The 23,976-nt window shown below is 39.5% G+C and overlaps 1 protein-coding gene and 1 pseudogene across 2 annotated transcripts in view; both read left to right on the forward strand.

The window, feature by feature from the left end:
- LOC308490685 (cystatin-13-like) overlaps positions 1 to 23,696 on the forward strand; it is a gene marked incomplete at both ends in the record, with an annotated part of 36,792 nt that extends 13,096 nt beyond the window's left edge. The window contains 2 exons of the mRNA XM_081033260.1: positions 10,529 to 10,642; positions 23,613 to 23,696. Coding sequence (XP_080889386.1) covers positions 10,529 to 10,642; positions 23,613 to 23,696 — 198 coding nt within the window. The remainder of the gene's footprint in view (positions 1 to 10,528; positions 10,643 to 23,612) is intronic.
- On the forward strand, positions 7,364 to 10,046 carry LOC308490733 (G-protein coupled receptor-associated sorting protein 2-like; annotated as a pseudogene). Its single transcript has 2 exons — positions 7,364 to 8,868; positions 8,925 to 10,046. The product of its transcript is annotated as a G-protein coupled receptor-associated sorting protein 2-like (transcript).
- Positions 23,697 to 23,976: the final 280 nt, after the last annotated feature.

Consider the following 23,976-nt stretch of genomic DNA (forward strand, 5'->3'; position numbering starts at 1 on the left):
AGCTGCAGAGACTCAGAGGATCCCAGGACAGAACACAGAACACAAAAGCCAGAAGGTGGGCTCTTTCCCTGCGTCCCACAGTTGATCTCTCCTGCTGACGAGGCAGCCAGTTGGGACCTAGGTCGGACAAAGGACACAAACTTCATACCTGGGCCCCTCCCACCATTCTTCAATTCTACCCCTGCTTTTCCAGAGACTTAAACTGGTCCCTGAACTGAGAAGTAGTGTCAGATTACAGAGGAGCCTTAGTGCTCAGGCTCTGGGAAGACCGGCATGCAGCTCTGACCCAGGGAAGAGGCTAGGAGGAGTGTGATTTTTGCTGGGCTAGGAGAGAAGAGACTCCTCCACCCCAGCCACCACCTTTTCTGGCCTGCAGGAAGAGTGTGACATGGCTGGGCTGGGAGAGAGAGGACCCCTCCATCCCCAGCCCCCACTCTTTCTGGCCTGCCTAGGGCAGGGCAATTACAACTGCAGATGCACACCCTGGGATCAGCAGTAGGCGACAGACGCAACTCTGGGCTTTCAGTAGCTCAGAAATCTCCCCCTGCCACACACACACGGAAGAAGGGCCCTAAGACTCAGGAGAACTGGACACAGAGCTGGTGGTGCTACTCTCAGTGTGCATAGGAGCAGGCAAGGGCAGAAACTGCACTGACTTTGTAAAAACTATCATCCAGACCCCTCAGCGCCACGCATCTAAATCTGCAGTCCCAACGTCACTCTGTGCCGCAGGTGACCGGCTCTGCCTGCACAATAGGCAGGGGACTCTCTGGTACAGCAGTGGACAACCTGGAGATTACTTGGTGGGCTTAAGCCAAGACTGGAGCTGCTTTTTTTGTTTGTTTGTTTTTTGTTTTTTGTTTTGTCTTTAAATCTTTGATATCTTTGCCTGTGTTGAGTGTATGTTGTCAGTTGTTTTTACATGTAAATGTATTTGATTTTTTTCTTTGCTGTTGTTGTGGTGGTAATGCTTCGTGATTTGCTTCCTTCTGAAATTGCCCTACCAGGGCCCAGCTTAAGAGGCACAGCATTCAACATACCCAGAGGCCAACTCCAGACCAAACCAGAGTACTACCAGGTTTGACCTACAAGTCACACACCCAGAGGGAATTCTCTACAGGCACAAGAGCCCATAGAGGCAAACCACATTTAAGCAGTCAACCCTCATGCAACAGAACACCCTGCGGTGGGCAGAGCCAAGTCTCACAACTAGTCAGCCTAGGAGTTCACCCCACCTATTCACAAGCGAAAAGCAATTAAAGATCTTCTTTAACAGGACAATATACACAATGTAAGAGTCACCTTTGGAGCACACGCAGAGGAGAAGAATGAAGTAGTACAAGTCAAATATAAAGGACACATACTACATAAGATAACCCAGCAAGAACTAAGAACTCTAGAGGACCTACCTAATACATCAAAGCAAACACAGAGAGTCAGCCAGAATGCAGAAACAAAGAAACATGTCTCAATAAAAGAACAGAAGAAACCTCCAGAAATGGAACCAAATGACACAGAGGTCACCAAACTATCAGAGACAGAGTTCAGAACACTGGTGATAAGAATATTTAAGGAACTTAGAGATGACATAAAAAAGGATGTAGAAATCATAATGAACAACCAGTTAGAAATAAAGAACACAATTACTGAAATTAAGAACTCACTTGAAGGAATTAACAGCAGGTTAGATGAAGCAGAGGATCGAATCAGTGACTTAGAAGACAAGTTAGCAGAGATCACCCAAACAAAACAACAGAAAGAAAAAGAACAAAAACAATGAAGATGGTTTAAGAGACCTCTGAGATTACATCAAGCGCAACAACATGCGCATCATAGGGATACCAGAAGGCAAAGAGAGGAAGCAAGGGATTGAGAACATATTTGAAGTAATAATGTCCGACAACTTCCCTAACATGATGAAGGAAACCAACATACAAGCCCAGGAAGTGCAGAGAGTTCCAACCAGGATAAACCCAGACAGGTCCCCACCAAGACACATTATAGTTAAAATGGCAAAGCTTAAAGACAAAGAGAGAATCCTAAAAGCAGCAAGAGAAAGACAGAGGGTTACATACAAGGGAACTCCCATAAGACTATCAAATGATTTTTCTATAGAAACATTGAAGGCAAGAAGGGAGTGGCAGGAGATACTCAAAGTGATGGATCACAAAGGCCTACAACCTAGATTGCTTTATCTAGCAAGGCTATCATTTAAAATTGAAGGAGAGATAAAGAGCTTCTCTGAAAAGAATAAGCTAAAGGAATTTATCAACACCAAGCCAGCATTGCAAGAGATACTAAAGGACTTCTGTAAATAGAAGAAAGATGAAAACAATCTAACTACAAATTTAAAAATGGCAATAACTATGTACCTATCAATAATCACTTTAAATGTAATGAATTGAATGCTCCAATCAAGAGACATAGGGTGGTTGAGCGGATAAGAAAGCAAGACCCTTGTATATGTTGTATACAAGAGACTCACCTCAGATCAAAAGACACACACAGGCTGAAAGTCATGGCTTGGAATAAGATATTTCATGCAAATGGAAATGAGAAAAAAAGCTGGAGTTGCAATCTGACAAAATAGACTTTAAAATGAAGAACATATTAAGAGATAAAGATGGGCATTATGTAATAATAAAGGGATCAATCCAACAAGAGGACATACCCTATATACATTTATGCACCCAACATAGGAGCACCTAAATATATAAAACAGGTACTGACTGACATAAAGACAGAGATCAACAGTAACACTATCATAGTAGGGGACTTCAACACACCTCTGACAACAAGGGACAGGTCTTCCAGACAGAAAATCAATATGGAAACAATAGCCTTAAATGATACATTGGACCACTTGGATTTAATCGATATTTTCACAGCATTTCACCCCAATGCTGCAAAATACACGTTTTTCTCAAGCGCACATGGAACATTTTTCGAGATAGACCATCTGTTAGGCCACAAAACAAGTCTTGATAAATTTAAGAAAATTGAAATCATACCAATTGTCTTCTCTGATCACAGTGCTATGAAATTAGAAATGAACTACAGGAAAAAAACTGGAAGACACACCAATTCATGGAGGCTGAATAACTTATTACTAAATAATGAATGGATCAAGCAGGAGATCGAGGAAGAAATCAAAAGATACCTGGAGACAAAGGAAAATGAAAACACAACACAAAATCTATGGGATGCTGCGAAAGCAGTCTTAAGAGGGAAGTTCATAGCACTGCAGGCCTACCTAAAGAAACAAGAAACATCACTAATCAATAGTTTATCTTCACACTTAAGGGATCTGGAAAAAGAACAGCAAAATAAGCCCAAAAGGAGCACAAAGGAGGAGATAATAAAAATCAGAGGGGAAATAAATGAAATATAAACCAGAAAAACAATACAAAATATCAATGAATCCAAGAGTTGGTTCTTAGAGAAGATAAACAAAATTGACAAACCTTTAGCCAGACTCATTAAAAAAAGGAGAGAGAGGACCCAAATTAATAAAATCAGAAATGAAAGAGGAGAAGTGACAACAGACAACACAGAAATACAAAAATTTTAAGAAATTACTATGAGCAATTATATGCCAACAAATTTGACAATCTGGAAGAAATGTGCAATTTTCTAAAGGCCTACAACCTTCCAAGGCTAACTCAAGAAGAAACAGAAAACCTGAATAGACTGATTACCACCAAGGAAATTGAATCAGTAATCAACAATCTTCCAACAAACAAAAGCCCTGGATCAGATGGCTTTACAGGTGAATTTTACAAAACGTTCAAAAAAGAATTATCACCTATTCTCCTCAAGCTCTTCCAAAAAATCCAGAAGGAGGAAACGCTCCCAAACACTTTTTACAAAGCCACTATCACCCCGATCCCAAAATCAGACAGACACCACAAAAAGGAAAACTACATGCCAATATCTCTAATGAACACAGATGCAAAAATCCTCAACAAAATATTAGAGAACAGAATTCAGCAATACATTAAAAAGATCATACACCATGATCAAGTGGGATTCATTCCTGGTATGCAAGGTGGTTCATCATCCACAAATCAATTATGTGATACACCACATTAACAAAATGAAAAATGAAAATTATATGATCATATCAATAGATACAGAAAAAGCACTTGATAGAATCCAGCAGCCATTTATGATAAAAACCCATAAGAAAGTGGGAATAGAGGGATCATATCTCAACATAATAAGGCCATATGTGACAAACCCACAGCTAACATCATACTCAATGGGGAAATGCTAAAACCATTCCCCTTAAGATCAGGAACAAGGCAAGGTTGCCCACTTTTTCCACTTCTATTCAACATAGTGCTGGAAGTTCTAGCCACAGCAATCAGACAAGAAAAAGAAGTAAAAGGCATCCAAGGTAAGGAGGAAGTAAAATTGTCATTATATGCAGATGACATGATACTATATATAGAGAACCCTAAAGACTCCACCAAGAAACCATTAGAGCTGATAGATGAATTTAGTAAAGTAGCAGGATACAAAACTAATATTCAGAAATCAGTTGTATTTGTATATACCAATAATAAAACATCAGAAGGAGAAATTTTTTAAAAAGCCCATTTATGATTGCTTCAAAGACTATAAAATACTTGGGAATAAATGTAATCAAAGAAGTGAAAGATCTGTACTCAGAAAATTATAAGACATTGAAGAAAGAAATGAAAGAAAATACAAATAGTTGGAAACACATATCATGTTAATGGATAGGAAGAATTAATATAGTTAAAATGTCCATACTGCCTAAGGCAATATACTTATTCAACGCAATTCCTATCAAACTACAAATGATGTTTTTCACAGAAATAGAACATATAATCTGAAAATTTATACGGGACCATAAAAGACCCTCGATATTCTCAGCAATCTTGAGAAAAGAACAAAGTGGGAGGTATAACAATACCTGACATCAAATTATACTACAAGGCTACAGTAATCAAAACAGCATGGTACTGGCATAAAAACAGACATAGATCAATGGAACAGAATAGAGAATCCAGAAATAAATCCATGCCTATATGCCCATTTAATCTACGACAATAAGCAAGAATATACGGTGGGATAAAGACAGTCTATTCAATAAATGGTGCTGGGAAACCTGGACAGACACATGCAAGAAAATGAAGCTGGACCACCTCCTTACACCATATACAAAAATAAATTCAAAATAGCTTAAAGACTTAAATGTAAGATCTGAAACCATAAAATTCCTAGAAGAAAATATAGGAAGACACTTCACAGACATTACCCAGAGTAAGATTTTTACTGATATATCTCCTCGCACAAGGGAAGTAAGAAAAAAAATAAGCATGTGGGATTACATCAAACTAAAAAGTTTTTTCACAGCAAAGGAAACCATCAATAAAAGAAAAAGGGACCCTACTGAATGGAAGAAGATATTTGCCAATGATATATCTGATAAGAAATTAATATCACAAATTTATAAAAAACTCACTCAACCCAACTCCAAAAAGCAAACAACCCAATTCAAAAATGGGCAGAGGACATGAAGAGACATTTTTCTAAAGAGGACATACAGATGGCAAACAGACATATGAAAAACTGCTCAAACTCACTAATCATTAGAGAAATGCAAATAAAAACCACAATGAGATACCACCTCACCCAAGTTAAAATGGCTATCATCAATAAATCAACAAACAACAAGTGTTGGCGCGCATGTGGAGAAAAGGGAACCCTCGTGCACTGTTGGTGGGATTGCAGATTGGTGCAGTCACAATGGAAAACAGTATGGAGGCATCTCAAAAAACTGAAAATGGAACTACCTTATGACCCAGCAATTCCACTCCTAGGTATCTATCCAGAGAAATCCAAAACTCTAATTCAAAAGAATTTATGCACTCCTATGTTTATTGCAGCACTATACACAATAGCCAAGACATGGAAACAAGCGGAATGCCCATTGGTAGATGACTGGATTAAGAAACTGGTACATTTATACAATGGAGTATTACACAGACATAAAGAAGAAAGAAATCTTACCATTTGCATCAACATGGATGGACCTAGAGAACATTATGTTAAGTGAAATAAGTCAGAAAGAGAAAGACAAGTACCATATGATCTCACTTATATGCGCAATCTAAAGAAGAGAATAAGTGAATGAACTAATCAGAAACAGTTTTGGGGACATAGAGGAAAAACTGAGGGTTGCTAGATGGAGAGGGGTGGAGATAAGGGGGAAGGTGAGGGGATTAGAAAACAGTCAGTAACCACAAGATGGCCACAGGGTTCTGAAAATTAATTTGGGGAATGTCATCAATAATGTTGTAAAGGTTTGGTAGGGTATCTGAATGGACACTTGTCTCATTAGGGAGACCACCTCAGGGAAGATGTAGATGCCTGATCACTGCACTGTACACCTGAAGCTGAAGCTGAACAATAATGAATGTCAAGTACAAGTTTGTATGTATATGTGTATATATATATATATATATGTAAATATATATGTATATGTATGTATGTGTATATGTATGTACTTAGAAGAAGCAGAGTACAGCATCCGGAATAGAGACAGTGGAAATGTAATGGCTCTGTGCGGTCAGAGGGGTAGTGGATGGGGGGAGGGGTGTTCACACAGTGTGAGGAATATAAAAGATAAACGTCTAAGTATTACTTTGTCTTGTGCACCTGAAACTAATTAAAAAAAAAACTCCATTGCATTCCTATATACTAACAATGAAATCTCAGAAAAAGAAATAAATAAAAAAACAATTCCTTTTGCAATTGCAGCAAAAAGAATAGAATACCTAGGAATAAACTTAACCAAGGATGTGAAGGATTTATATGCTAAAAACTATAAGACATTTTTAAAAGAAATTGAAGATGACAGAAAGAAATGGAAAGACATTCCGTGCTCATGGATTAGAAGAATCAACATAGTTAAAATGGCCATATTACCCAAAGCAATATACAGATTTAATGCAATCCCTATCAAAATCCCAAGGGCATTTTTTAAAGAAATAGAACAAAAAATGATCAGAAAAGATCCACCTGCATTGGTTATCTCTGGTGGTGTTGGAATTGCTGCTGACCACCACCCTCAGCAGGTCTGCAGCCACTTAGGAACCATCTATCCTCCGCTGTTTGGTAGTGACTCTTCTGTGCTCTGTGATATTGGCTAAGGCTTGTCTTGGGAAGGAGACTGGTTGACTACTGGACTGGTGATTGACTCTTATTTCCAATTGTATCACCTGAATCACCAAAAGATCAGAGTGTGAAGATACAGAACTATGATAGGTCTGGAGTAGAGGCGGGGACTATGGTACTGATATTTAACTGCCTCCTCTGTGTAACTAGTACTATGACTGGGGCTGAGATTGAGCATGGAGCCCAGGCCAAGCCTAAAAAGAAGGCTGGAGAAGAGGTTAGGAGTGGGGCTGAGAGAGAGAACGAAGCCCTTTGGTCACACACAAGATTCGGACCCAGGCCCAGGTAATGCTTGGGGCAAGGCCCAAAACTGCATCCAAGGCTATGAATGGGGTAAAGCCCAAAACTGAGTCCAAGGCCATGAATAGGGCATGGCCTGAAACGGACTCCCAGGCGATGGCTGGATCAGGGCCCCAAACTGATTTCAATTGATGGCTAGGGCAAGGTCCATAATTGAAGCCCAGACAATGTCTGAGGCAAGGCCAAAAACAGAGGCCAGGGCAATCACTGGGTCAAGGCCCAAGGATAACATCCAGGCTTGGGCCCAGACTGAGTTTGGGGCTGAGGTAATGTCCCAAACAAAGAGTGTGCCCCAGACCAATGTAGTAGCCTGGCCACTGGTCCATACTGACTGCGAGTCATGTGCTAAACTTAAGGCCATGTCTGTAGATAGAGAACTGCTCAGTGTGGATGCTGAGACCTTTCCTGGCTCCCAGGGTTAGCCGGGAATCCAACCCTGGTTTGGATCAGGGGAGGAATGTAATACCGAGGCCTGGTGCTATCCCAGCCCTCCAGAGCGGGTGGGCTCTAATGAATCTCGGCTCTGAGCAGCAGATGATAACTCTGTGATGTCTTCTTTCTCAGCTGGAAAAGAGGCCAGCATTAGATCGTGACCCAGAGAAGAGGCCAATACCAGGTCCAGGCACAGGCTAAACGTCAGCCTAGCCCCAGGTCTAGGCCCAAATCCAAGCAAGATCCCTATATTGATTCCTGGTCTGGGTCTGAGGAGGAGTCTGGCAACCCATTCCACTTGTGCGGGGTGGGGCGGGGGAGGCAAAAATACCAATACCTTGTTCAGGTGCAGACTAAGAGATGAGGCAAATGTTAGGGCCAAGCTCACTACAAAGATAGAGGATGTTTCTGAGTCTGAAGATGAGTACTTTAAGGAGTCCTGGTTTGTGCCTGGAGAACAGGCCAATAGTAGATTCAGGCCCAGAGACAAGGAAGAGCCCAACACCGTCCTGAAGCCCAGGACCCAGAAAGATGCTGATAACAGTGATAGGGTCAAACAGGAGCCCAGGTTTGAGGAGGAAGTCAGCATTGGGTCCTGGTTCGGGGCAGAGAAAGAGGCCAGCATGGAGGCCGGGCCTTCTGCCATCTGTGAGTCCATGCTTCCCAGGTTTGGGGCTGAGGAGGGGACCATCAGTGGATCCTCGTTCAGGATTGAGGAAAAGTTGTTTGGGGTTTATGGCCAGAGAAGAGACCAGACCAGAGTCTGAAGAAGAGGCCATATTTGGATCCTGGTTCTGGGACCGGGATGAAGCCTACTTTGACCTAAATCCCAATCCGGTATATAAGGCTAGTCCCAGGTTCCGCGATTCAGCTGAGGAAATTAATAAATCATCCAGGGAAGAGCCCAGTACCGTCCTGAAGCCCAGGGCACAGAAAGATGGGCCTGGGCCCTTATACACAGAAAGATGGGCCCTGGGCTTCAGGATGGTACTGGGCTCTTCCTTGTCTCTGGGCCTGAATCTACTCCCCAAACCTGGGAAGAAATCACTGTTGAGTTCAAACCTGGTCCTTGTTACTTGGTTGGTTTCCCATCCCCAAACCGCTTTAGAACTCCTGAAGAAGCAGCAGCAGCTGCATACTCTGAACTGTTTGAGAGAATTTGAGAATTCTCTGCATTCTCAGAATGCAGAACATACCCCAGAAGGGGAAGAGCAGGAATCTGTGCTTCAGCCCGATCAGCCTGATCCTGAGTTCCCATTTCAGTAGGAACCATCCTACAGGTCAGTCAGGAAAATTCAGGAGCACCTTAGGACCAGGGAGAATGCAGAGCCTGAGATTTGGTCCTGCAGCTGCATCCAATGTGAACTTAAAATCGGTTCTGGAGAGTTTGAAGAACTCCTTTTGTTAATGGACAAAATCTGAGATCCTTTTATTCAGGAAATACCTAAAATCGCAGTGGGTATGAGAGGTGCTTCTCAATTTACCCAAGATTTCATTCAGGATTCGGGTGTCATCTGACTTATTCAAACCTTGCTCAATTATCCCTCTTTCCGAGTTAAGAATGTATGATTCACGTGGCTCCACCATATCCAAATCTAAACATGATTGAGACATTCATATGTCAAGTATGTGAGGAAACCCTTGCACAAGCAGTGGATTTCCCCGAGCAGCTGCTTAAATTAAGGCTGCTTAGATACCTCACTACAACTACTGACTATCATACACTGGTTGCCAATTTTCTATCTGGGTTTCTCTCCCTATTAGTGACAGGTGACGCAACAACAAAATTTCACATTCAGAAAATGCTGTTGAATTTGTCTGAAAATGCTGTGGTGGCCAAAAATCTATTTAGGGCCAAAGCTCTATCGATATTTGTGGGTCTCTTTAACATAGAAGAGACAAATGATAATATTCAAATTGTTATTAAAGTGTTTTGGAATATCATTAATATTATAAGAAATGGAACAATGGCCTTAATTGATGATGATTTCAGTCTTGAGTCACTTATTGCTGTATTCTATGAATTTGAGAACTTAGCCAAGAACCTACAAACCCAGATAGACAATCAACATGATCCTGATCCTGAGGGGGGACAACAAAGCTAATATGATTAACCATCTGCCTCTGATCGGACTGATATTCCCAAAGAGCCCTGAGTAGCAGCTTTGGTTTTCACAGTCTGGTTTTATGTTGCAACTTGTATTTTTAATGTTGATGTTAATTTTGTCCAATTTTTGGTTTGAGCTGGCTCATTTTGTGGATGCCAAATGAACATTAGAGCTGAAAACATATTTGTTGATATTTGTCTTGCCATCCAGATTGTGGTGTTTTTCACTATTGACCTTCCAATGAACTGACTCACCCATGTAAGCTACCATGCTATTCATTGTTTAAACAAATGGTTATGTATTTGAGGATGTGTTTTCAATAAAGTTCTGGATGAAGACAACAAAAAAAAAAGCTGTAGGAGAGAGGGTCACTGATCCTAAGCAGTCAATGGCATATTTATTTGTCAATGTCATATTTATTTGTCATATTTATTTGAATGTATACCATATATTCATTTATGATATTTAATTTTTGACAGGTCACAGATAGTTTGGACTACTTTCTTGAAGTCAAAATTGCCCGAACAATGTGCAAGAAACTTTCAGGGGAAAATGAAAACTGTTTGTTACAACAGGATCCCAAAATGCAAAAGGTATGTGGTTGAGACAGGAGAAAGTGATGGCCATGGTTAGGTTTGTGTTCCAGACAGAGAAAACTGATAGAACTAATGCTGCTTTGATTTTCAAGTTTACTTTTTTTATTATTATTTATTTATTAGTTTCAGGTGTACAAAACAATGTAACAGTTAGACATTTATCATTTATATACCTCACACAGTGATAACTCCCCTCCCCCAATATATATATACACACACATATATATTTTATATATATATATATATTTATATATATATGTATATATATATATATATATAAAATTGTAGTTGACATTCATTATTGTTCAGCTTCAGCTTCAGGTGTACAGTGCAGTGATCAGGCATCTACATCTTCCCTGAGGTGGTCTCCCTAATGAGACACGTGTCAATAAGATACCCAACAAATCTTTACATTATTGATTACATTCCCCAAATTGACTTTTGTATCCCCATGCAATTTTGTGGTTACTGATTGTGCTTCCTAGTCCCCTCACCTTCCCCCTTATCCCCACCACCCTTCCCATCTAGCAAACCTCAGTTTTTCCTCTATGTCTCTGAGACTGTTTCTGATTAGTTCATTCATTTATTCTTTTATTTAGATTCCACATGTAAGTGACATGATATGGTATTTGTCTTCCTCTGTCTGACATTTCATTTAGCATAATTTTCTCTAGGTCCATCCATGTTGTTGCAAATGGTAAGATTTCTTTCTTCTTTATGGCTGTGTAATACTCCACTGTATAAATATACCACATTTCTTAATCCAGTAGTCTACCGATGGACATTTCAGTTGTTTCCATTACTTGGCTATTGTGTATAGTGCTGCCAGAAGCATAGAGGTGCATAAATTCTTTTGAATTAGAGTTTTGGATTTCTCCGGATAGATACCTAGGAGTGGAATTGCTGGGTCATAAGGTAGTTCCATTTTCAGTTTTTTGAGATGCCTCCATACTGTTTTCCATAGTGGCTGCACCAATCTGCAATCCCACCAACAGTGCAGGAGGGTTTCCTATTCTCCACATCCTCACCAACACTTGTTATTTGTTGATTTATTGATGATAGCCATTTTGAGTGGGGTGAGGTGGTATCTCATTGTGGTTTTATTTACATTTCTCTAATGATTAGTGAGGTTGAGCATTTTTTTCGTATGTCTGCTGGCCACCTGTATATCCTCTTTAGGTAAATGTCTCTTCATGTCTTCCTTCCATTTTTGAATTGGGTTGTTTGTTTTTTTGGAGTTGAGTTGAGTGAGAACCCCTTATCAGATATATCATTGGCAAACATCTTCTCCCATTCAGTAGGATCCCATTTTGTTTTATTGATGGTTTCCTTTGCTGTGAAAAAACTTTTTAGTTTGATGTAATCCCACATGTTTATTTTTTCTCTTACTTCCCTTGCCCAAGGGGACATATCAGTAAAAATATTACTCCAGGTAATGTCTGTAAACTTTCTTCCTATATTTTCTTCTAGGAATTTTATGGTTTCAGATTTTACATTTAAGTCTTTAAGCCATTTTGAATTTATTCTTGTATATGATGTAAGGAGGTGGCCCACCTTCATGTTTTTCAATGTGTCTGTCCAGGTTTCCCAGCACCATTTATTGAATAGACTGTCTTTACCCCACCGTATATTCTTGCTTCCATTGTTGTAGATTAAATGACCATATAGGCGTGGATTTATTTCTGGGCTCTGAATTGTGTTCCATTGATCTATGTTTCTGTTTTTATGCCAATATCATGCTGTTTTGATTACTGTAGCCTTGTAGTATAATTTGATGTCAGGTATCATTTTACCTCCCACTTTGTTTTTATTTCTCAAGATTACCGAAGCTGTGCAGGGTCTTTTATGGTTTCATATAAATTTTAGGATTATATGTTCTATTTCTGTGAAAAATGTCCTTGGTAGTTTGATAGGAATTGTGTTGAATTGTGTTGAATTGTATATTGCCTTAGGCAGTATGGATATTTTAACGACATTAATTCTTTCTATCAATGAGCATGGTATGTGTTTCCATCTATTTGTATCTTCTTTAATTTCTTCAGTGTCTTATAATTTTCTGAGTACAGATCTTTTACTTCTTTGGTTAAATTTATTCCCAGGTATTTTATAGTCTTTGAAGCAATTGTAAATGGTATTGTTTTCTTAATTTCTCCTTCTGATATTTTATTATTTGTATATACAAATGCAACTGATTTCTGAATATTAATTTTGTACCCTGCTACTTTACTAAGCTCATTTATCAGTTTTAATAGTTTTTTGGTGGAGTCTTTTTTTGTAAGACTTTATTGGGGAAGGAGAACAGGACTTTATTGGGGAATAGAGTGTATTTCCAGGACTTTTTATTGGGGAACAATAGTGTGTTTTTCCCAGGACTCATCAACTCCATCCAAGTTAAGTTCTTGTCTTTCCAATCTTACTTGTGAAGGTTGCAGCTGAGCTCCAGGTCCAGTTGCCATTGTTAGTTTCAGGGGGCGCAGCCCACCATCACTTGTGGGGTTTGAACTGGCAGCCTTGTGGTTGAAAGTAGGTGCTCAACCAACTGAACCATCTGGCCACCCTGGAGCTCCACGGCAACTCATTGACTTCATTCTGGTTGCAGAGGGCACAGTTTGCTGGCCCATGTGGGAATCGAACAGGCAGCCTTTTTACCCAGAGCTCACGCTCTAACCAACTGAGCCACCCGTCCACCCTGGTGGAGTCTTTAGGTTTCTCTGTATATAGTATCATGTCATCAGCATATAATGACAATTTTGCTTCCTACTTACCAATTTGGATGCCTTTTATTTCTTTTTCTTGTCTGATTGCTGTGGCTAGAACTTCCAGAATTATATTGAATAGAAGTGGAGAAAGTGAACAACCTTGCCTTGTTCCTGATCTTAAGGAGAATGGTTTTAGCTTTTCCCCATTGAGAATGATGTTAGCTGTGGGTTTATCATATATGGCCTTTATTATATTGAGATATGATCCCTCTATTGCCACTTTCTTAAGAGTTTTTATCATAAATGGCTGCTGGATTTTGTGAAATGTTTTTTCTGCATCTATTGATATGATCACATGATTTTTATTTTTCATTTTGTTAATGTAGTGTATCACATTAATTGAGTTGCGAATGTTGAACCACCCTTGCATGCCAGGGATGAATCCCACTTGATCATGGTGTATGATCTTTTTAATGTATTGCTGAATTCTGTTTGCTAATATTTTGTTGGGGATTTTTGCATCTATCTTCATTAGAGATATGTGCCTGTAGTTTTCTTTTTTTGTGGTGTCTTTGTCTGATTTTGGGATAAGCATGATAGTGGCCTCATAATAGGAGCCTTCCCTCCTTCTGGATTTTTTTCGAATAGTTTGAGAAGAATAGGTGATAAATCTTTTTTGAATGTTTTGTAAAATTCACCTATAAAGCCATCGGGTCCAGGGCTATTGTTTGTTGGGTGTTGTTGATTACTGATTCAATATCCCTGGTGGTAATCAGTCTATTCAGGTTTTCTGTTTCTTCTTGAGTTAGCCTTGGAAGGTTTTATGCTTCTAGAAATTGTCCATTTTTTTCCAGGTTGTCTAATTTGTTGGCATATGGTTGCTCGTAGTAATTTCTTAAATTGTTTTGTATTTCTGCAGTGTCTGTTGTCACTTCTCCTCTTTCATTTCTGATTTTATTAATTTGGGTTCTCTCTTTTTTTAGATGAGTCTGCCAAAGGTTTGTCGATTTTCATCTTCTCTAAAAACCAGCTCTTGGATTCATTGATCTTTTGCATTGTTTTTTTGGTCTCTATTTCATTTTATTTCCCCTCTGATCTTTATTATCTCCTTCCTTGTACTCCCTTTGGACTTACTTTGCTGTTTTTTCCAGATCCCTTAAGTGTGAAGATAAAATGTAGATTAGTGATGTTTCTTGTTTCTTTAGGTAGGCCTGCATTTCTGTGAATTTCCCTCTTAGGACTGCTTTTGCTGCATCCCATAGATTTGGGGTCATCATGTTTTCATTTTCGTTTGTCTCGAGATATCTTTTTATTTCTTCCTTGATCTCCTGGTTGACCCATTCGTTATTTAGTAACCTGTTACTCAGCCTCCACGTATTTCTGTGTCTTCCAGTTTTTTTCCTGTAGTTTATTTCTAATTCCGTAGCACTGTGGTCAGAGAATACAATTGGTATGATTTCAATTTTCTTAAATTTATCATGACTTGTTTGTGGCCTAACATGTGGTCTATCTTGGAAAATATTCCATGTGTGCTTGAGAAGAACGTGTATTTTGCAGCATTGGGGTGAAATGCTCTGAAAATATCAATTAAATCCAACTGGTCCAATCTGTCATTTAAGGCCATTGTCTCCATACAGATTTCTGACTGGAAGACTTGTCCCTTGTTGTCAGAGGTGTGTTGAAGTCCCCTACTATGATAGTGTTACAGTTGATCTCTGTCTTTATGTCAGTCAATATCTGTTTTATATATTTAGGTGCTCCTATGTTGGGTGAATAGATGTCTAATAGGGTTATGTTCTCTTGTAGGATCGATCCCTTTATTATTATAGAGTGCCCATCATTGTCTTTTAATATATTCTTCATTATAAAGTCTATTTTGTCAGATATAAGTATTGCAACTCCAGATTTTTTTCTCATTTCCATTTGCATGAAATATCTTACTCCAAGCCATCACTTTCAGTCTGTGTGTGTCTTTTGATGTGAGATGAGTCTCTTGTACACACCCTATGCAACGGTCTTGCTTTCTTATCCACTCAGCCACCCTATGTCTTTTGATTGAAGCATTTAATCCATTTACATTTAAAGTGATTATTGATAGCCACATAGTTATTGCCATTGTTAAATTGTTTCATCTTTTTTTCTGCTTACAGAAGCCCTTCTAATATTTCCTGCAATTCTGGCTTGGTGGTAATAAATTCCTTTAGCTTATTCTTTCCTGGGAACTTCTTTATCTCTCCTTCAATTATAAATGATATCCTTGCTGGATAAGTAATCTATGTTGTAGGCCTTTGTTTTTCATTACTTTGAATACCTCCTGCCACTCCCTCCTTGACTGCATAGTTTCTGTAGAAAAGTCATTTGATAGTCTTATAGGAGTTCCCTTGTATGTAACCCGCTGTGTTTCTCTTGCCGCCTGTAGGATTCTCTCTTTGTCTTTAAGCTTTGCCACTTTAACTATACTGTGTCTTGGTGTGGACCTGTTTGGGTTTATCCTGGTTGGAAGTCTCTGCACTTCCTGGGCTTGTATGTCGGTTTCCTTCACCAGGTTAGGGAAGTTTTCGGTCATTATTACTTCATATATGTTCTCAGTCCCTTGCTTCCTCTCTTCACCTTCTGGTATTCCTATGATGTGCATGTGGTTGCGCTTGATGTTATCCCAGAAGTCTCTTAAACCATTTTCATTGTTTATTATTCTTTTTTCTTTTTGTTGTTCTGTTTGGGTAATCTCTGCTAACTTGTCTTCTAAGTAGCTGATTCAATCTTCTGGCTGATCTATCCTGCTGATAATTTTTTCAAGTGTGTTCTTTATTTCAATGATTGTATTCTCCAGTTCTAAGTGGTTGTTCATTATGATTTTTTTTTTGCTTTGTTAAGTTTTTTTTTTTTAATTTATTAGTGATTTCTCCATCTTTCTTTATGTCATTCCAAAGCTCCTTAAACATTCTTTTCATCAGTGTTCTGAACACTGTCTCTGATAGGTTGGTTACCTCTATTTCATTTTGTTCCAATTCTGGAGGTTACTTCTGTTCTTTTATTTGGGACATGTTTCTTTGTTTCCCCATTCTGGCTGACTCTCTGTGTTTGCTTTGATGTATTAGGTAGATCCCCTAGGGTTCTTTGTTTTTGCTGGGTTATCTTTCTTTTTTCTTTTTTTCTTTTTTTTTTAATTTATTGGAGTCACAATTGTTAATAAAATTACATAGATTTCAGGTGTACAATTCTGTATTACATCATCTATAAATCCCATTGTGTGTTCACCACCCAGAGTCAGTTCTCCTTCCATCACCATATATTTGATCCCCCTTACCCTCATCTCCCACCCCCCAACCCCCTTACCCTCTGGTAACCACTAAACTATTGTCTGTGTCTATGAGTTTTTGTTTCTCATTTGTTTCTTGTTCTTTTGTTGTTTTTGGTTTATATACCACATATCAGTGAAATCATATGGTTATCTTATATTGTATGTATCCTTTATATTTGATTTGCACCACTTCCCTATACTGCTGTGAGTGTGCTCTAAAGGAGACCCTTGTGTTGTGTACATTGTCCTGTTAAAGTTGAGCTTTAATTGCTTTTGGCTTGTCAGTCAGTGGGATGGACTTCTAGGCTGACTAGCTGTGAGACTTGGCTCTGCCTACAGTGGATGATCTGCTGCTTGAGGGTTGACCACTCAAATGAGGCTTGGCTCCTATGGGCTCTTGTGCCTGTAGAGAATTCCCTTTTTGTGTGTCACTTGTAGGTCAAATCTGGTAATACCCTGGTTTGGTCTGGAGTTGGCCTCTGGGTGTGTTGAATTTGTGCCTCTTGGGCTGGGCCCTGGTGTAGGGAAATTTCAGAACAAAGCAAATCACCAAGCACAACAACAACAACAACAAAGAAAAAAATCAAATACACTCACATGTAAAAACAACCGAAAACCCACACTCAACACAGGCAAAAATACCAAAAATACAAAAAAACAAAAACAATAAAACAAGCAGTGCCAGTCTTGGTTTAAGCCCAAGTAACCTCCAGGTTTCCCTCTACTGTACCAAAGAGTCCTCTGCATCTCGTTCAGGCAGAGCCAGCCATTTGATGCCCTGAGTGACCCTGGCACTGCAGTTGTAGATGAGTGGGGCTATGGGGTACGAATGGTAGTTTTTACAAAGTCAGTGCAGTTTCCACTCTTGCCTGCACATATGTGTACTGAAAGTAACACAGGCAGCCCTATGCCCAGGTCTCCTGAGTCTTAGGACACTTCTTTAGTGTGTGTGTGTGTGTGTGTGTGTGTGTGTGTGTTCGTGACTGTGTGTGGAGGGCTTGAGATTTCTGAGCTGCTGAAAGCACAAGCTGCCCCTGCCCCTGCCCCCTGCTGCTGACCCCTGGGTGTGTCTCCACAGTTGGAATTGCCCTGCCCTAGGCAGGCCAGGAAACATGGGGACTAGGGATGGAGGAGTCTTCTCTCTCTCAGCCCAGCAGTCTCACACTCCTCCCAGCCTCTTCCCTGGGTCATAGGTGCAGTCCGGGTCTTCCCAGATCCTGAGAGCTACTGCTGCTCTGTAATCTGACACTATTCTTCAGTGTAGGGGTCAACTTGAGTCTTTGGAAGGGCGGGAGTAGGATTGGGAGAGTGGGGGGAGGGGCCCAGGTTTGGAGTTTTCGTCCTTTGTCTGACCTAGGTCCCAGCTAGAGGTCTCAGCTGAGGTTTCTGCCTCAAAAGCTGGATATGCTGCTCTCTTGGCAGGAGAAATCAGCTGTGGGATGCAGGGAAAGAGCCCTGGCTCTTGGCTCTCAAGAGCCCCACCTCCTGGCTCTTGCAGTCTCTGTTCTGTCCTGGGACCCCCTGTGTGTTCCCAGCTGCGGATGCAGGCCATGTCTCCACTCTGCTCCCTTCCCTCTTCCTTTGCTCCCCAATTTGCCCACCTTCAAGTAATCCTTTTAGCTGTTCTGTGTGATGAGCGGAGAGTCTTTTGATGGGTTATAGATGTTCAATTTGTTGTAAGTTCCGGAGGAGAACTCAAGAAGACAATCTTGCTGCCACCATTCCTATGACGTCACTCTTGAGTTTACTTTTTAAACCATATTCTGATCATATTGAAGACCGAAGATGGCCAGGTTCCAGACATAGAGCACCATTTTTATTTTCTGTTGCTGATACCACTTTCCCCTCACCCTGTCAACACACACACACACACACACACACACACACACACACACACACGCTTAAAGCAACACCAAGTGATTATTTATTTCTCACTATTCTGCAATCTAGACTGGTTTCTGCCCCCTGTGGTGTGTGCTGGGGCAGGAATGTTTCAGATGGCTGCTCTACTTACATGTCTGGTGTCTCAGCTGGAACAGTTGAAACAGTTAGGGTTGGCTGTCATCTTTCTCACTCTGCTATGGGACTCCCTGTGGGACAAATTTGTAAGGTGACCAGTTATCCTGGTTTGTCCAAGACTAAGAGGTCTCCTAGGATGTGGGACTTCCATGTGCTAAAACCAGTAAAATCCTTGGAAAGTTGAGATGAATTGATCATCCTACACTTAGGCTTCCTCACAACATGGTCGTCCCAGGGAAATTACACTTCTAGGAGGAAGAAGCAGAAGATGCCACCAGTCCTCCTCAGACCTTGACTTGGAAGTTTCAGAATGTCCCTTTTACCACATTGTTTTGGTCAAAGCAGGTCACAAGTTCAGCCCAAATTCAATGGAAGAGCATAGACTCCCCTCTCCCTGAACAGAGCATCGTGCATATACTGGCAGGAAAGGATTTGATGGCAACTGTCTTGGTGGGACCATCTGCCCCAGGTGCCATTTACTGGAGGGTGCTTACCAAGTTGAAAACATGGTGTGACCAACTCTGCAAGTTTGTGATTGCTTTGCAGTCGCTAATGCCAGAAGGCTGCAGTGTTGGCTGATTACAATAGTCCAGCTGCTGTACGAAAGACCTGGAGTTTTTAGGACATCCCCAAGACTCTTAGCCCAGACGTTCCACATACCCACTATAGTCTCACATGTTCAGTCTTCTGCTTCTTCATGACACAGATGAGGAACAATGCCAGCTGGGTCCAGGTATTGCCAGGCCTCATGCACAAATGTACACTGTCACAAATGGGTCAGTAAGAAATTTCCATAACCTCAACACATTGGATTAACAGGAACATTGTAAAAAAAAAAAATCAATACAGATGCTGGAGAGACACAGGACTGCTTTTAAATAATAAATCCTGATGAAGTTATGTGACTTTCCCATGCTGCATATTTCTTGTGTGTAAAATAGATATGATGCCTTCAATTTTTCTAGGTCATTTTGAACATTGTGGGCCTATATTTAGAGCAGCCCATTTGCCACACATGGTTATTGAGCAGCTAGAACAGAACTTGGCCAAATTGAGATGTGCTGAAAGTTTAACATACATATAAAATTTTGAAAACTTGGTAAAATTGATTTCATATTAATTACTTGTTGAAATGATACTAGTTTGGATATATTGGGTTAATTATATAAAGTATGTTATTAAATTTAAAAAAACAGGGACATTGTGGATTTAAATTTAATCTTTTAAAGTGTACATAAAATATTTTCTAAAAATATATTTTCATAAAAATATAAGTGCCAAAGGTGATGCCATGCCCCTCTGGGCACCTTGAGGCTCTCCCTCCGATTCTGTCCCCTCTCTAAGAGTAACCACTGGGATCATCTGTGTGGATATTTCCAAGATAACGTTACTATAAATTTGTATAAATCAATATAGTCTTTCTTCTCCTTCCTTTTTTAAACAACTGTTGATGTACTATGTATATTTCGATGTAACTTCCTTTTTCACCTTTTTAAATTTGTCTTGGTGATCTTTCCATAGAAGTTATTTCCAATTTTTCTTTTTATAAATGAAGTTGCAGATATATATCTATCATCTATCTATCTACCTATCTATCTATCTATCTGTCTGTCTATCATCATCTTTCTGTGCCTTCTGTATTTTTTCACCTATTTAATAGATGCTAAAGCTGGCATAAGACATGACTAAATAACGTCAGATTAGTGGTTGCCAAAACTTATCCAGATATGCTCAAATAAAAAATATCTTCATATTCTAATGAATAGTAGACACCACAGCAGAACAACCAAATGCAAGTGGATGGCTACATCTAAAGAGTAGATACTTGTTATATAAATTATTAGAAATCGCTTTCAATTAAGTAATATTTCAAAAATTCTGGTAGATACTAAGAATGATATATCAAATACCCATGTGCCTGCCCCACAGATTTTATAGCTGTTATTTCATTACATTAATTTAAAATATTTATTTTAACAAGTAAAATGTTACACATCCCTCCCACTCCCCTCCCAAAGATAACCACTCTCTTAAAATTGGTAAGTAGTGTTTCTACCCATTTTAAAATACTTTTATCTACGTATGTAAAGTTTTGTGCGTTTTTCAAAATTTACATAAATTTTGGAATTTTCTCTGGTTTTTATTTTCACTCAATGATATGTTTTGAGATTTATTCATATTGGCACTATTTTCTATTCATGTCAAATGACTTGTTGGGCCAGTTGATATATATAGAAATTGACTAAAAACTGTATTTATTACTATATATGGAACTCATGTAACGATATTATGTTGTATTTAACCATTTCCCTATTTTGAACACTTTAGATTATTTAAGCTTTTTCACTCTTAAGAACAATGTTGTGGTAAAAGTCACAGCGCGTGCTTTCTCCAGGGATATTGAGAGTGGGACTGCATATTGTGGAGCACGTGAAACTTCAAATTTTGTGTGGTAGGCCACACATGACACATGACTTCAATTTTATTCCCCAGTGTGGTTGAACCAGCATATCTTCCGTCAGTTGTGTGTGTGATTGTTCATTTCTCCTCAGCCTTACCAACACTTGGTGTTATGAGTCTAAAATTTTTCTAGTCTGACATATATGAAATGTTATCTCCTCATTATTTCACTTTGTATCTCATTGATTTCTAGTAAGGTTGAGATGTTTTACTATGTCTATATGATCATCCAGGTTTTCATTTCTAGGACTAACTGACTTTTTAATATCCTTTACTCTGGAGCCATCAGAGGGCCTCTATCAGGAGCCATGGACTCAGGTGGAGGAATACAGCCAATCCACTATAAACCTCTGAGCTCACTCTCCTCGTGCCTCCCACTTTCCTGCCTCTATCTCCCTTGACCAAACCCAACTGGAAATCAGAGGATGCCCATTGACATGATCTATAGAGGTTAGAAGGCAAGGATGCCCATTGGCACAGCCCATAGAAGTTGTTGGTCTTTCAAGACATACTGGGTAGAGACAAAAGGAGTGTAGATATGGAGGGACAAATGGAGCAAATCCAGCCTAGGGGCATGGGTAGAGACAGCAAGATCAATATGAGTCTATTAGGAGACTATTGAAATAGATCAGATGGAGATGATGTTGGTTAGGATGGTGGAGGTGCTCAGCTCTGGATGTCTGTGGAAGGCTTGGGCACAATTTGCTGAAGGATTGGACATGGAGTGTGAGAGGAGGAAAGTCAAGGATGACTGTAAGATTTGTGGGATTTGGAGGAAGTTCACTCTCTTGGTTTCCTCTTATGCACTCATTCTGTATATTGAGTACACATCATTCAATAGACTTCCATAAACTTACTTGCACCCATGTCTCATGCAAGATTCCTCCCTGTCTCTGTCTTCGCGTGGGGTCTTTTCCTGTTTCATAGAATTCCTAGAGATGTGAGCTTATCTGTTTTCTTTAGTTGTTTATTGGAGTTTAGAAAGTAAGAAAGAATAAACATCTAGGCACCTTAAAATAAATTTTTAAATTTTATATTATTTTAAATAGTTATTGGCCTTATTCATTTAATAGAGAAAATTTGGAAAGTTTCAAAAGTATTAAGTACCTTAAATCCAACTAAAATAGCATTATATAAAGTTTACCACTGTCAATATATCTTTATGCATCTTAGCTTTTTCTCTATATTTTATGTTATACTTGCATTTTTGTGTAGTTGGGAATCCTATTGTACATTGTTCCATTATCTAGCTTTTCATTTAATAATAACCTCTAAGGATTTCCAAAACTAAAATTATTTGAAAGCATCATATAATGGAACTATTTGGTTTTATTTAATGATGTTTCCACATATTATTTAGCCAATCCCTGAGAATTGATTGTTTGCCTAATTTTTAACTATTATGAACAGTGTTTTAATGAATACTCTTTATTTCTATTTTTGTGTATACCTGATTATTATTTCCTTGTAGACAAAGTCCCTACAAGTTGAACTACTCATTCAATATTTTTTTACCTCTTGAAAAATTTTAATGTACATTGCTAAAATGTCCTCTAAGATTGATATTGATAATTGAGTTTTCAATCCCTCTGTTTCATGATCGTTTCCTGTTTACCTTGACTGATCCAGAAGTGAAGCAATTACTTAACTCTGTGATAAGCCCACACGCTGCCCTCCCCACTATTGCTGTGCATTAGCTCAACCCATCCTGAATGCGCATCTGGCATGGACATCCCTCCAATTCGGCCTCAGTCCTTCAGTGGCCTATCTGGGTTACTGGTAGCTTGGTCCTATTTTCTCCCTCAAACTGATCCCTCAGTTTTTATATTTTATACAACTTTAATTCTACTTGATGTTGCCATTCATGTTTTCATTGATATAATGGAGGTATCCCTACTTTATGTTTTTATTTTAACTGAATAATATTTTTAGGAGACAGAAGAGGGACACAAATGAATTCATCCCACACTGTGGGCCTGAAGCCCTGCAAGCCCTGGAAAGAGTCCTATATGCCTCCTCTCACCTCCCCAACTGCAAGAATTCTTGGTGGTCTCTGTCCAGATTTTGACCCTCTCTCACCAAGGCACGCAGGACCTTGTACTATTCTTCTTGCATTGCCTCCTCCGGGAAGGACCATTGCGTCCTCCAGGCAGCACAGGGTCTCAGTGGGCTACAGAAGTTATGACAGCTGGATGTGATGATTTCTGAGATTAGCCACTTCCTGGGCTCTGGCCCTTGCCCTTCTGGAGGAAATACAGCCAAGCCTGTGATGGCTTCATATTACAGGGAAGTGGATTGGCAGGGGTCTATCCTGGTCAGTGAGGCTGGCTCCTCTGCCATCAGGTTCCAGGAGGCTGTGGGGGCATAACTGGCTCAGACTACCTCCTACTCCTCCTGAAGCCAAATCCTCACACCTGGTAATAGAAACTTTAAAAAAACAGATTTTTCACTTTTCTTTCTTAAAGCAAATTCTTTTTGTCTCCTTTAGGTATTTCTTTGCACCTTTATTGTGGCATCCAAACCTTGGAAATTTGAATTCACTATGCTGAAGAAACAATGCAAAGATGTCTAATTGCCTTCTAGTATATTCTGCCGCTCTAACTTCCATTTTAAAGAAGAAGCAAAGACACTTGCAAAACATTTAAATAACCATTCACTTTGTTTCCGTGGACTTTTTGCTGTTTTGTGTGTTCTTCAGGGACTGATGTTGAGAACATCATGCCTTTTCACAGTGTTGGGCAGCCTCTTCTAGTTGGCTAATCCATCTAATAGCAGGGGTAATATGCTACTGAGAATGGAAGGGAGTGTGAAACTGTTTCCATATTTCCTCAGACTCTGAACACAAGTTACTT

This window comes from Rhinolophus hipposideros, assembly GCF_964194185.1.
Source record: "Rhinolophus hipposideros genome assembly, chromosome: 22".
Classification (NCBI taxonomy): Eukaryota; Metazoa; Chordata; class Mammalia; order Chiroptera; family Rhinolophidae; genus Rhinolophus; species Rhinolophus hipposideros.